Raw genomic sequence first — 13,548 nt, forward strand, 5'->3', positions numbered from 1 at the left:
TGTTTGGACGACACAAAAGGCCGGCGCCCGAGCGTGGACTCGCCGCCAGTTAGGTCATCGTCATGGTAACGGTCGAGGTGGACCTCATTAATTCAATAAGCCTCGTAAAGACAGGTCCTAGCTGCGGCGCGCGCACGGCGGAAGATCAAAACTCTGAGCTGTACGCCCCCCCCCCCAAAAAAAACAAGACAGAAAAGACGGCGCCACGGCAGGTTGGACACATAAATATGAAAAGACGTGCTCACGGAGTCAGGGCGGCACTCTGAGGAGAGGGAGCGCGGCATCAGAGCGCCACCTCGGCCGCAGACCCGTCTTAATTTGCCTTTGCGACGGGTGCATGTCTGCGGAAATGTCACGCCGGCCGCAGTGACAGCCGTCGACTTTAATGGGTGTCACGCACAGGCGGCGCCACAAGGGGGAGGGGGGGACGTGATTAAAATGCAATCATACGTCTGGCTGCGGCAACTCGTATGCCCTCAAAGACCAATTCACTCCTAAACTGAGCGTTAATTTTTAATAGGCTCTGCCAGCGTGCACCCAAGTGCCCAATGGAGCCTTTACAACCAAGACTCACATGGCTCTGATATGCATGCATGACTGTATGAATTCTTTCACAATCACACCTGGAGGAGGGCCCGTAGATGGACCAGAATGTCTCCAACAAATTTCCCACAGGGGAAGACAAAAGTGCATCCTTGACCTTCTATGGGCGGGGGCAGAGCGGTGGAGGTGCCTTTTTGGGTGGAATTGAAATCCAGACCTGTGGACAAGGTCGAAGGCTGATCGTGCCTTGCTCACACATCAAGAGAAAGGCTGCCGCCGTCTCCTTTTGCCTCTGGCTCCTCCCCTCCTCCGCCTCCGCCTCCTCCTTCTGCTTCGACTAACCCTCTTACCGACGGTCCTGATCGATAAGAGTCCGCCTCCGGCCGCAGACCTTTACACCGAGACCAAATGGAACCTTGTGTACGAGCAGCGATCGGGCCGCTCCTGTCAGGCCTGTTTGATATTTGTGTCGGCAGTTTGGCACTGAGTCAGCCGAAGCGGTGACTTTGGATAAATAGCGAGCGGGAGTGAAGGACTGGCCTTGTTTTGACTCACGGCGTCGACTAGAGTGACGGCCACGACAACGCAGCCGGGGTCCTTTAAAGGAACGCTCGGATCGGCGCCACCTGCAGCCCTCACGACAAACATTAACTGACCCACTCTCACTCCTGCACCCAGGGGACGAGGGAGTTTCATTATCCCTATCTGCTAAACCAAAAGGGAAATGTACAAGAGGCTCTAATCTGTGCTGGGTGCATTAGTATTCCATTATTGTCAGTATTGGATTTACAGCACCAGCGCAATTTCCGCGTCCGCAGCATTTTTAACGAATCGAGGTAAAGATTATGTCACACTGTTGGTTTGACCTAAACGCACAAGGTTTTATGATTCTGCCAACAAAAATCCAAAGGTCTGAAGAGTTTCAAAAATCAAATAAATAGCAGATCACTAGCAAGACTTGAGAAAAGATGTTGGAGCATCTCATCCTGACTGCTGACTGAAGCACAACTTTCTGTTCTTTGAGCCGTCAACAACAAGACTGTATAACAAGCGCCTTTTAAAAAAAAAATCCCAGTACAACACTGCAGTCACTTGAGGAGAAAACGAGTAAACACAGGTGTCAGTTTTTTAATGGCGGCAACAACAAAAGATTTTGCTCAATTAAGCAGCTGTTGTGGCTTCTAGCTGGGTAAAAATGTACCACACTGTGTTTTCATACAACTACAAGGCTATTAGTTTTTCTCCAACACGCTGATGAATGTTGGAGCCGTAAGGATCACAAAAGGGTTTGTCAAGAAATATAAATTAGAGGAGAAAAAAGATGACTCACACTGACTGCATAAACAAAATCAAACGTGTTTCCATGTTAATCAAACTGCCGCCCACCGATTTACATTAATTGACTGTTTTCCCTCCTGCAGTACAAAAAGGAATATGTCATCTTCTTCCAAGGCTGAATTGTCTTCGGACCCAGCTGGTCAGTCACAGGGGAGGGAATTAGAGGCTAAAAATGGAAGCAATTTTCTTTCAAGATTAGCCTGCGAGGAAACTAAGAAAGATGAGTCTAATGAAGCTTTATGTCACCAAATCTACCCATTCACTGCTTTGGGCAGTGGATTCTCTTAATTTGTGTGTTGTTTGAGCCGTTTGAGGTCAGATTAACATAAAAGGCCTGGAAAGCTTTTGCGAATGAAAATATAATAATAAACATAACAGAGGATGGGAGGATATGGTTTGTTGTTGTTTTTTCCATCTTGAATGACATTCACAAAAATTTGAAAACTGTTAGGCCGGTGACCACATTGCGGTGGCTCTCATTTATTTTTGAATATTTATAGTGACCATGATTTAACAACCCTGAAGCAGTTGTGCCGTTTAGGGGTGTTTCCAATTCTAGTGGAAGGGAGCCCTCTAGTGGAGAACCGATAGTATTAGAATACATTTTTTAAAAAGCGCTGACTTGTACCTTGCAAGTTAAAAAAAAAAAAGAACCAATCATAAAGTATGTGCTGACCAATGTTGCACGTGTGTTTTACCAGTTTATAGATTTATTTTCAGCAGCTAATATTGCGGCCTTCACCTCTTCTGCAGCACCAGGAACAGACCTGACACGGTCCTTGCACCGAGAAACAATATTCCGTGTTTGGCCATTACGCTGACGTCTGAGTAAGTGGCCTCATGTCCGCCCGAGTCCATTATCTTACTCTCAACACCCTGGTGCCTTTTTTTTTTTCAACTTCTAATAAAAGGGAGGATGAAGGATCGGCCGTTTACGGCGGCTGATGCGAGCGGTAAAGGGTGGTGTGAAGGTCGCCTGGAGGAAATTGTGCTGTAACGCACTTGTAACCTAAAAACTCTGCCAGGCGCACATCATTCAGTCCGAGTCATTGTCAATCTCATCCAATTTGTCACCGTGTAACGTGTTCGGGCGAGCCGACCAATGAACTGCGCGACGGCTCTCATTTATATAGTGGCTTTAACGGGCGCGTGGCCTTTGGGCAGCCCTGTCGTGGCCACAGTTGGAAAGGACAAGGCCTGACAGAGACGCTGTAAATGGAACAATGGACCCATATAATTCAGTGTCTCCTGCTCCCGTCATTAAAACTTTGTTTCAGTGTATTGGGGAAAGGATTAATAGTCCCATATTTTAGCTATTTTCACCGAACCTCAGACAGATCTGCAGGGGAACTAAGCTAACTTAGCCTGGTGTTTATAGTCTACCCTAAAAATGGATTGCTAGATCATTACTACAACTGGAATAAGAGAGGCATTGGTGCCTGGATGGATGGATGGGTTCAAGAAGGCATGTCGTACAGACCTCTAGACATTTTAACCGAAACAAACAGGGCTCAGTAATCCCGACCGAAGTGCTCGTTGACCTTGTCAACCGTCACACGCACGACCAAGCTGACGAGGAAAACCTGCTGTCGCGGTTCCTCCGTGCGCACGAGTTCCATCTCAACTTGGCCGTCTGAGTCCCGGTGGTGGATGAGGAAGCACTCACCGTCACGATCGTAGCAGACGCTCGACTTCTCCGGCCGCATGGACACCAGGGAGCTGACGCACCAGAAGGGCTTCCGGAATTCGTCCAGCAAAGTGACGCTCATGACGCAGCAGTCCTAGGAGAGGAACATAGATCGCTGTTCTACCGTCCTTTAAGTGTAAAAGAAAAATTAAAAAAAATTGCAAGTCGCCGACAGCCGGTTTTACCTGCACGGTTCCCTCCAGGGCCTCGCACCTCCAAGGCAGGGCAACGCTGGCCGACAGAGGCCTGTGCTGAGACAAGTCCATCCTGCTCACGGCGGTCAGCTGCACGAGGCCATTATTGATTTTGCCTGTTTGAGCAGAGCAAGGCGCAGCGCTCAGTGGAATCAAATGTGTGTTGATGCAGCTGATTCAAAACTGCAATGTCTCAAAATGGTTTTTAATGGTCAGGAGGACAGAAAAGGGGAAAAAAAACTGTATTTGCACTTTTTCTTTGAGCCAAGTCATTGTGCAGATGCAGATTATTGATGCAACTTTGCACATATGATAATATTTAAGAGGCGATGATAACACGCTTCAGTGAAAACTACTAGTAGTAATCTATCCAACATGCAATGGTGAATGAATAATTAAAGATCAGAGTCGCAGAACGGCTAAAAACACATCCAGCTTCAAAGACCTCGTACGGGCCGCAGTTAATTTACTTTCCTTCTTTTATTTAAGCACCACCTTGACCTTGGCTGCTCGACAGTGAAGGTGGACGACATCAATCACACTTCCTCACATATGAACAAGATTCTATCAATGAATTACTTCTTTGGCAGGCGAGCTGGGAGAAGCTTCCAGAAATGATCTCCTGCTCGGTGTTGTGGAGAAGCAGGTGCAGGTGGTAGCCATGGAGACCATACTGCGGGTCGATGTCATCCAGAGGGGCTCTGTACACTGGCTCTGTGTAAGGGCTGGGGGAAAGGAAAAAGGAAAAAGAAAGTTGAAAGTAGGTAACTTGTAACTGGGTAATTGTAATTCTTAAAAATATGTACATATATAAGTGTGATCTAGCAAGGCGCCAGAAGAGGGGGCTGTGAGCACACGACTCAGGAATCCAGCACATCTCAGCGCTTCAAAGGCCCCTCATGCATGTGAGCCCGACTACGGATGACAGCCAGGATATACAAGATGGAACAACTGCTCAAGAGTCCACTGTTGCATCAACCCTCTCACCGGAAAAACCGCCTGCTGGGTTAAAACCATGACCGAAAAATAGAGTCAATAAAAGAAGGGAGCGCAGTGATGCAGCGTTTGGCTGGAGACGCTCTGAAGCAGTGATTTCCAAAAACACGAACCAGAAGAAAATCAACAATATTACTGCTGGTTTGATTTGTTTGCATCCTCTGTTGACTTGCGGGTTATGATTATGTGAAAATGATAGATCCTATCAGCAGCAGTCATTGCAGGCAGCAACCATCATCCATCTCTAGGAAGAATATGCTGTAAATTCCTGATTTGGTTTGATTTAAAAAAAACAGAAATTTAATTGTCGGGTTTGGGAAAAAAAGATTAGCATCCACCAACAAAAAAAAAGAAATAATAAAAAAAACAAAAACGCATGTTGCCGCCTAATGTGTAAAGATCCTCATGACGTCTGTGGCTATTCCCCTGAGCACACTCACATCATTGGCTGTGAACTATTGATGCGGACGCTTTCCGAGGCGGCATGCTGTGCGCCTCAGACAGGCCACATCGGGGGATATCAGCCCCCTTCCTGTCATGAATCGGGCCCTAACCAGCTGAAGGTGATTCACTGCACGCCGTGTGAGCATGTGCATAAAAAAAAGGTGCCTTTTCAAGTGCTTGCTTACCGACCCCAAGATCCCTCGGTGCTGCTCTCCACCAGCGAGAGGAAGTGGAGCGTGAACATTACAAAGGCAACCGAGTTCTGGCCCTGCAAAAGAGAGCCACAGCTTGCGCTCAAAGACGAGGGGGCGGGGGGGGGGGAATCTGCTGTTTTGCGGCGTAATCAAGTCACTCGTTTCGCTTGAAATGTCAATCTTGGCATGGAAATGTTTACCTTCCAGAGGCCGATGGTTATGCCTGGCTTGAGCAGCCTCAGCTCGACCAGTCTGTCTCCACCGATCGTTTGCGCGTTTTGCGCCAAAGTTTCCACGTCTAACTCTGCCATGAGGGACCTCCAGCCAGGCCTGGAAGAAGCAGGCGAAGAGAAGAGAGTGGGTTTTTCAGCGCTGGGGAAGGGGGAGGCAGAAACACAGTCCAGTGTGCCAGGCAGTCTCACTTCTTCAGGCCCGGGCAGTTGAGGGCTACTCTCCTGACACCGTGGAGTTGAAGGGTGGAAATGTGCCGCTGGTCGGGCAAACAGCCTACCCCGCTCCAGCACAGGGTCGCAGAAGTCTCGGAGAAGCGCGCCCAGCTCAGCTCGTGAGCGGCCTCGAGCCCCGACTTATCTGAGACCGTCAGCTCCCAGGTGACGTGCAAGTTCCTGCAATCAGACGCCGGGATGAAGGATTCTGGTGACACAGAGCTTTTAGGGCCAGTAAACATGTGTACGTGCATTAGGTACAGATGAGTCCGTGTAGGGAGCAACCCCACACGAGCATAGATATACGCCACCAGTCGAGAGTCTGGATACACCTTCCCATGCAATAACTTTCTACACTGTGGATACTGAAAACATCGAATATATGAGCAAGATATATGCAATTATGCAGCAAAGAAAAACACCTTCAATAACTGTAAAGCTTTTTATGAAAGGTGGCTATTTTGAAGAATTTGAATATAAAGCATGTTTGAGTTATTTTACATTTTTATTGTTTCCTATATAATTCCATGTGAGTTCATACGTTGTTTTGACGTCTTCAGCGAGAAACTGCAATGTCAATAGTCAAGAGAATGAAAGACAAGACATTAAATTCATAGCGTGTGTCCAAACCTTATATATATATATATATATATATATATTTTTTTTTTTTTGAGGATGGAAACAAGGAGACACATTCAGATATTCTGTGTCTTGCCATTTTTACATTTTTAACTGTCATTTTAAACCTTTCGTAGCAATGACCTGAAGTGTCCTGAAAGGCGCTTTTAAATAAAATGCATCATTATCATTATTATTATTTAGATAGCTTTGCACCGCAAGCAACTGGATTACCCAATCATCCTGCCAACCTCTGACACAACATTAGATCTGAGCACGAGCGTCGCTTTCAAATCGGCGTCCTGCCAGTGGTCACAAGGCAAGAATCTAACATCTGCTTGCAGCCCTTACAGCAACACGGCAGCGTCAAAGCATCAAACCTGTGAGACGTCTCAGTAAAGCTGCAACACAACGCAGCTCATGTCATCCGGAGCCGGACTTTTGCTCTCGGCTTCAGCGCGGCCGTCGCTAAACGAAATGATATGCAGCGGCTGAAATGAAAACCGCGGCAGCGGCTCGTGATGAATCTCTTGATCCAATTGTGTCTAAACTGCGACGCGGGGGGAGGCGAGGCGGGAGGCGGGGGAGCTTCACCTACTGTGATGAAGGTGGTGTCCCGCTGAGGTGCCATCCAATATCAATTAAGGGGACAGGGGGGGGAAAAAAAATGCTGAAAGAACAAAACAAGACAAAAAAAACAAAAAAACAACAACAATAAAAAAAAATGTGGAGCAGCCCAGGAGGGCCCCGGGTGACCCTGGGGAATTCCCCTCCTGCACCGTCTCCTGTGTGCGCGAGGCCTTGTGAAATGATTATTACTGAGGTAAATCGCACGCGCCTCAGCGTCTGAAGCCTCCGCGGGGAGTTGTCTGAGCTGGTGGGAAGAGGCGGCAGAGGAAGATGAGGAGGAGGAGGAGGAGGAGGTGAGAAAGCATATACGTGTGTGCGTGCCCCGCTGCAGATGAGGAGTTGCAGGGCTTGGTAATTTATTTCAACAATTCCGACAAGGCTCTGCGAGGGGCGCAGTTATTCCTGCCTCCTCCTCCTCCCCCTCCCCCTCCGTCTGCCAAAGAACTCAAAATTGAGTGCAGCGCAGCCTCTAATCAGAGGTTATAAAAACACAGCAGAAACCGCAGTCGGAGGCGGTTTCTGCTCCCCCGGAGCAGACGTCGCGCTCAGACAGAGACCTCCGCTCTCGCCTCTAATAAGAAAGAGTCATTAAAGCGGCGTATGAAAAACAAACCGCGCTTTTGTTTTTGATTGCCGGCGGCTTGACCCGCCACGGCCCTCTCGCCTCCGTCGCCCTCCCCCCTCCGCCAGACCCCTTCTCCCTTTTGCCCTCCAACTTTCTTGACAGCGAGGAGTCCATCTCCCGAGTTTATTTATTTTTTTCTCTTTCCTCCCCCTCTCACTGTTGACTTGCCAAACCGCAAGCACGTCACAGGCTCCCACGACGATGCGCGCAAGACTGCGATTGCGGCTGTGCGCGTGGCAGATGGCGAGGAGGAAGATTGCGCCGGGGTTTTTCAAAGTCAAATCCACGCTGCTGTCTTGACGGCGGCGAGAGCGGCCAACCGTAACGTCGGCAACTTCTGGAAAAAAAAAAAAGAACGCTGCCGAGATGTTTTTCCTCTGAAGAGCAGCCCTGCAAACCCGGCTTTTGAATGCAGCTCCTGCATTCAGACACGGCGTATGTGTGCGGCTGGTATTTGCGCAGTCCCACTTCTTACCAACCATCAGAAGGTGCCGCATGATGCAAAGTTATTTTTGTTTTCCTGATAAACGTGCCTCTAGATGGCCATGACGCACCAGTTTCTGGAAAACAGGTGTTCCGTTGTGCGTCTGCAGGTACGTATCACTAGAACGCTGCACCAGAGGTGAAAAAAAGCACCCAAACTCATTCACCCTCCAACTCAGAACTAAAAACAGTGATTTACTGATGACTGATGACAGAGGGCTTAATAAGCTGTTTTATGGAGATCCAAGATATATATGGAAATATATGTGTATATATATATGTATATATATATATTTATACACACACACATATATATATATATACGTATATATGTGTATGTATATATAAACATATATATATATATATATATATATATATATATATATATATATATATATACACATATATATATATATATATACATAAATACATTTTTAGATAAAGCTTTAGATTAAACATAGGAACAATACATAAAAATAAGTTTCAAGTACACCTTGAGTCTGTTAAATAATCCATCTATCTATCTATCTATCTATCTATCTATCTACCTACCTATCTATCTACCAAAGGCCTCTTGTTTTGACTCTTACCGTAGGACGCGCTCTGTTTGACTGGGCAGTCCTGTGTAGTTGCTGATTGCTCGAAGATGCCTTTTCCACTTGTTTGAGTCACGCGCAGCCACGGACCTGAAGTACACCATCTTCCAGTATCCCAGTGGCTGGTCCTGCACCACCGCTGGGGCCGTCGGCACAACCAGCTGCTGCTCATCCACACTCTTCTGCTTTGCCTTTCGATCCTTGCAGAACTCTGCCACGTACATCTTGGCCCATGGAGCGCTGCAGCGACAGGGGGAGAGAGAAGATGGCCATCTCTCTCTGCCATAGCAGAAATACTGACCTTACCCCGCGACACTCACTTCTCGTTGGCGAGCCGACAGAGGAACTTGTCGGTGAAACTGACGGTGAAAAGGGCGGAGGCGTCCAGGTAGGACACGATCTTGTCCAGGATCTCAGCCGGCAGCCTGCAGAAGACGTGAGGCGTCAGCAGAGGGACGTGACAGCTGTGTCACAGCAGCGCACAGCAGTTGGGACAAACACGGCATGGATGTTTTCATTTGAGCGGCGGTCTAACTCTTCATTAGCCCTAATTGAACGCTTGATAGAGCGACAGCATTTACTTCTGTGGAAAGTGCTGGTGTCAAAGGAGGCACTTGTGGAGTCACCGGGAGGGATTAATCAAAGACGAAGTAAAGGGAATCAAAGCCGAGCGATGCATGAAGTGCTGAGTGGTAAGATATTCTAAAGCCAACCACGCTCCAACAAGCGCTGTTGGAAAATTCCACAATTACACACTGATATGAATTGAAAATTACATACAAAAAAAGTGCGTTTAGATGAGAAGTTATGAATATCTGTAATTATCTTGATCATCTTCCTCTGTTCTGCAGTTCCCTTCAGCTTAGAAAAACTGACTCCAGCCTTCACTGATGTAAAAAAAGTACTTCCAATACATTTTTACCACATGACCGTTAATAACTTGAACAATATGAAGTTTAAGCATGACCTCCTTGAATATTAAACCACAAATAATTCTTCAAATAATTCAAACATCATTTAAATTCAAACAAATGTTTGATTGCTTGGGATGCTGCATTTATTTCTTTCACATCAGAATGGGTTTGTTCTCCTTGTTAAGCAGCCGAGTCATCGATTCCCTGTCCAACCCTTGCTCACGGTCCGGTGCATGTCATCACTTCCCCTTACAACATCCTTGCACCCCACGTCTGCGAGCACAGACACACCCACACATTATGTGCCTCTAATGAGCAGTCCATTTGGGCTGAAAAGATACACGAGTTGAGATGCAAGTTCCACTTTCTCACTCAGTTCCACTCATAATCATAATCCACAACAAATCTAATTGACATGGATTCTACTGTCGTTTAGTGGATTATTGTGATAAGAATGCACTGCACCATATGATTCATCGCAAGAGCGAATGTTTTGTTCTGTTCCACTTTTATATGATCCCTTAAAAGTCCCCACCTTGACAACTGCTATTATGATATAACGTCAAAGGAGCAGGGATAGACAGACATCGCAAAAAAGAGATATCAATGCATGAAACTGCAGAAGGATAAAGTTAAAATAAAAATAAAATGTTTTAACGCAATGACTGGTGATGATGGGCTTGTGTACAAGTGTATGTTTGTGTGTGTGTGTGTGTGTGTGTGTGTGTGTGTGTGTGTGTGCGTGTATGCATGGAGAACAGAGAGGCTAGCTGACTTCTTTGTGTGAACTGTTCCGTGCTGCATTTACGGCTCACGTTAAACCGATTCAGGACGCCTAATAGGAACACCCAGTGGAGTGCCTTGCCCCCTGTATTGATTCTTGCTTTGGTTTTACAGTGTCTGGCTGCAAACCAGGTGCATAAATCCCTTTACTAACTGGGCAGCAAAGGTGGTTGGAGCTGCAAGCTCGCAGCCACCCTGCTGTTGTTTTGTTTTATAGCACCAAAGGTAGAGAAAGAAAGAACGAGATAGATAGATAGATAGATAGATAGATAGATAGAATGTAGATAGTGTTGCCAGCTTACAATAACAAATACATAATTATACATAATATAATAAACACAACTGAAAAGAACAAGAGATTATGATTCATAGCCTACTCTAAGCAAACTACGCAGCCAGTCTGTAGTATGGTATTGCCCGCAGCTACGCAGGTTACGGTCTTGAACGCAAACTCTATGGAAACGAACGTGAGTTTGTATCCAAAACAAGTTTACATTCAAGACAACTTAGAAATACGAGACACGAGATACGTCCCGCATCTGTTTAAAACGGGATTTAAATACAGGGCAATTCTATATTTTAAGGGACGATTGGAAACTCTACATGTAGCGCGAGGGACTAGCATGTAGTGCTGAAGAACTAGTACCTTGAAAAACAGTTCCGAGACGACACTGGCCGTATTTTGGAGACTCTTTTGGGGGCTACTGGTGGTGTCGCCATGTATCTCCCAGGTCTGAAAACAAATGAAGAAAAACAAACTGCTAGAATTTAAAGCCAGAATGTCAGTATCCGTAACCGTGTACGTGCAAAGGCCCGCTCAAACATCAAAAGCCATTTGCCGCTGGAAAGCGTCCCGTATCCATGGTGACGTCAGTTATGCGACCCGAGCAAAAACCAAATTGAGGCGCGGCACTCGCGCCTTAAGGAAACGAACGCGTTTGTCGACAAATGTAAACCACCGACGAAATGAGCTCATTTATGTTCTTGTTCTGACGATACTCTTTTGCTTTCGTGCGGCATTCCTACGAGGCCCAAACACACGTTACTTTGGCAAAACATTTGAACGACGTCACAGCTTGTGTTCGCTTACCTGTGGAGAAGCCTATACGATAAAAGTCTGGTGATTTTTCAGAACGTTTTCTCTCCACAACTCTAAATCATAGAATTATTCGGGAAACGACGTGTGCTTTCAACTCAACTCATTCGTGCAGGCTAATGGAATAACTCGCACGTGCCCCTCAAACGAGAAGAGTTAGCTCCGCCCACGTCACCAGCCGTCGCAGAGTACTAATACTACAACACCTACCACGACTGCCATTCCTATACCATTACTAATAATACTTAGAATTTTACATTTTTTACATTTACATTTTTGCAAACACGCAGAGAGTATTTCATGTAAAGAACAATGAGAACAAATGAATAACAAGGTTGTATTTTACATTTCAGTTTTATTTTAATTGTTAGTTAGAAAATACTTTGCTGCTCCTTTTGAAGTCGAAATGAATAATATATATAGCAGCAAGATTGATTTATGTTATTCCCAATAATTATAAAATGAATTATGTAATATGTGGAGAATTATTCTGCCATGTAGTGGATAAAAAAAACATTGTAAAGAATTAAAAAAAAAAAAAAAAAAAAATGATGCATCTGCTCCTGAAAACATAAAAGCATGATTTTCAAATCCTGAAATGGTTGTCAATGATGCTTATTCCTGTACTCTAAAATATGCCTTACATACTGATTCAAACAAATCAGTATGTTCCTGTGTTCTGGCAGAGCAACAGTGTGGCCCGCACTGTATTGTCCCCCCCCCCCCCCCCCCTCTCTCTCTCACACACACACAAACAGACAAATAGCATTTACTGTGAGCTCCAGCGGGCACAGTAGTCTGCCGTAACCTTTCTCTGGGTTAGCAATATAACTCCTCATCAGGGTGTTAGCGCAGCGGGGGAGGAACAAGATTGATGTTGCCTCCTCAGACATGTTAAGATAGAGGTCACATCTCACTGATGTAAGACAAGAGACACATAACAAAAAATCCGAATCCCCTCCAGTCAGACGGGTCCTTTCAGGGCTGCGGCAAAGGGAGGAATATAGCTCCCGAATGAACCTGTTTCAAAGTCTGACCCCGTTTCTGACGCGAGGACACTGATTCGTCTCTGTTTGCACACGAACAGATGGACAGACAGACGGATGGACGCACACTATTTTAGTGGGTACTTTAGACCTTGCGAAGCATATGGCAGCTTTAGAACACAGGGGATGATTTGCATATAATTTATACAAGTTTTTATGAAAGGTAGGACACTGTAAGGACTCATTTTTCAGTTACAGCAAAAAAAAAAAAAAAAAAACTCAGCTAGAAGTGATGATGCAAAATAAATTTCTTTTATTCGCACAGATGATGAGGATAGATGAGGATATATCACTAAAATCTTTTAATTGCCAGCTTTGGTTTTAAGAAAACAATTACGTTACTGCCTTCTCCTCCACCCCATCCTGGAGAGCCAATGGACTCTACTGTCTGTCAGGGAAAATAACCGTAACACTGTTGTCAGTTTGGCCGATCAGCTTTCCGCAAATTCCTTACAGGGCAACAGCAGCCGCTGGTATGGTAATGCCATGTAGGCCGCAGCCTTTCCTTTTGCATGTTCCCACATACTTGACATTTGATGTTTTCCGTTGCTATGTGTCCTTCTGCAGGCCCGGGGTCAGTTGTGGCTCTCGGATACCTGATGTCACTCTTCCGCATGGTTTGTCAGTCAGCTCTGACAGTGCACTGTTTTGTCAAATGGGGCTGCAGAGAGACACCAAGGATCCCCCATCTCCACCCAGTGATGAAATCTGAAATAATTCCTCCACTTTTCACTGCACGTTTTGAATTTATGTGCAAGTATGTTGCTTTTGGAAGCAGTCGGCAGTCACTGTGAACAGTTAGGTGCAAACTGAACGCCAAAGAGCCTCCAGGAAACGTTAAATTTTGTCTTCTTCAGATTGGGGTGAAGCAGAAATGAAGAAATTCTGTGCAACAATCGTCTTCTGCCGGTGACG

At 45.9% G+C, this 13,548-nt stretch overlaps 1 protein-coding gene across 4 annotated transcripts in view; it reads right to left on the minus strand.

Annotated features, from left to right (window-relative positions):
• Positions 1-11,737, minus strand: part of fbxo15 (F-box protein 15) — a 43,444-nt gene extending 31,707 nt beyond the window's left edge. For 2 of the 4 annotated variants that reach the window (XR_012929378.1, XM_076050350.1), the window contains exons 1-9: positions 11,138-11,528; positions 9,115-9,219; positions 8,789-9,034; positions 5,819-6,022; positions 5,597-5,726; positions 5,388-5,470; positions 4,342-4,487; positions 3,754-3,878; positions 3,548-3,662 (exon numbers count right to left, since the gene is read on the minus strand). Coding sequence is in view for 3 of the 4 variants with exons in the window: in XM_076050350.1 (XP_075906465.1) it covers positions 3,548-3,662; positions 3,754-3,878; positions 4,342-4,487; positions 5,388-5,470; positions 5,597-5,726; positions 5,819-6,022; positions 8,789-9,034; positions 9,115-9,219; positions 11,138-11,211 (1,228 nt within the window). In the remaining variant the exon portion in view is untranslated. Of the gene's footprint in view, positions 1-3,392; positions 3,663-3,753; positions 3,879-4,341; positions 4,488-5,387; positions 5,471-5,596; positions 5,727-5,818; positions 6,023-8,788; positions 9,035-9,114; positions 9,220-11,137; positions 11,529-11,581 lie in introns of those variants that run through there. The other 2 variants (XM_076050348.1, XM_076050347.1) reach the window with 2 other exon arrangements.
• Between the last annotated feature and the right edge of the window lie 1,811 nt (positions 11,738-13,548).

This window comes from Nelusetta ayraudi, unplaced genomic scaffold (assembly GCF_046127955.1).
Source record: "Nelusetta ayraudi isolate G7.1 ecotype Tasmania unplaced genomic scaffold, CSIRO-AGI_Nayr_v1 ptg000127l, whole genome shotgun sequence".
Lineage (NCBI taxonomy): Eukaryota > Metazoa > Chordata > Actinopteri > Tetraodontiformes > Monacanthidae > Nelusetta > Nelusetta ayraudi.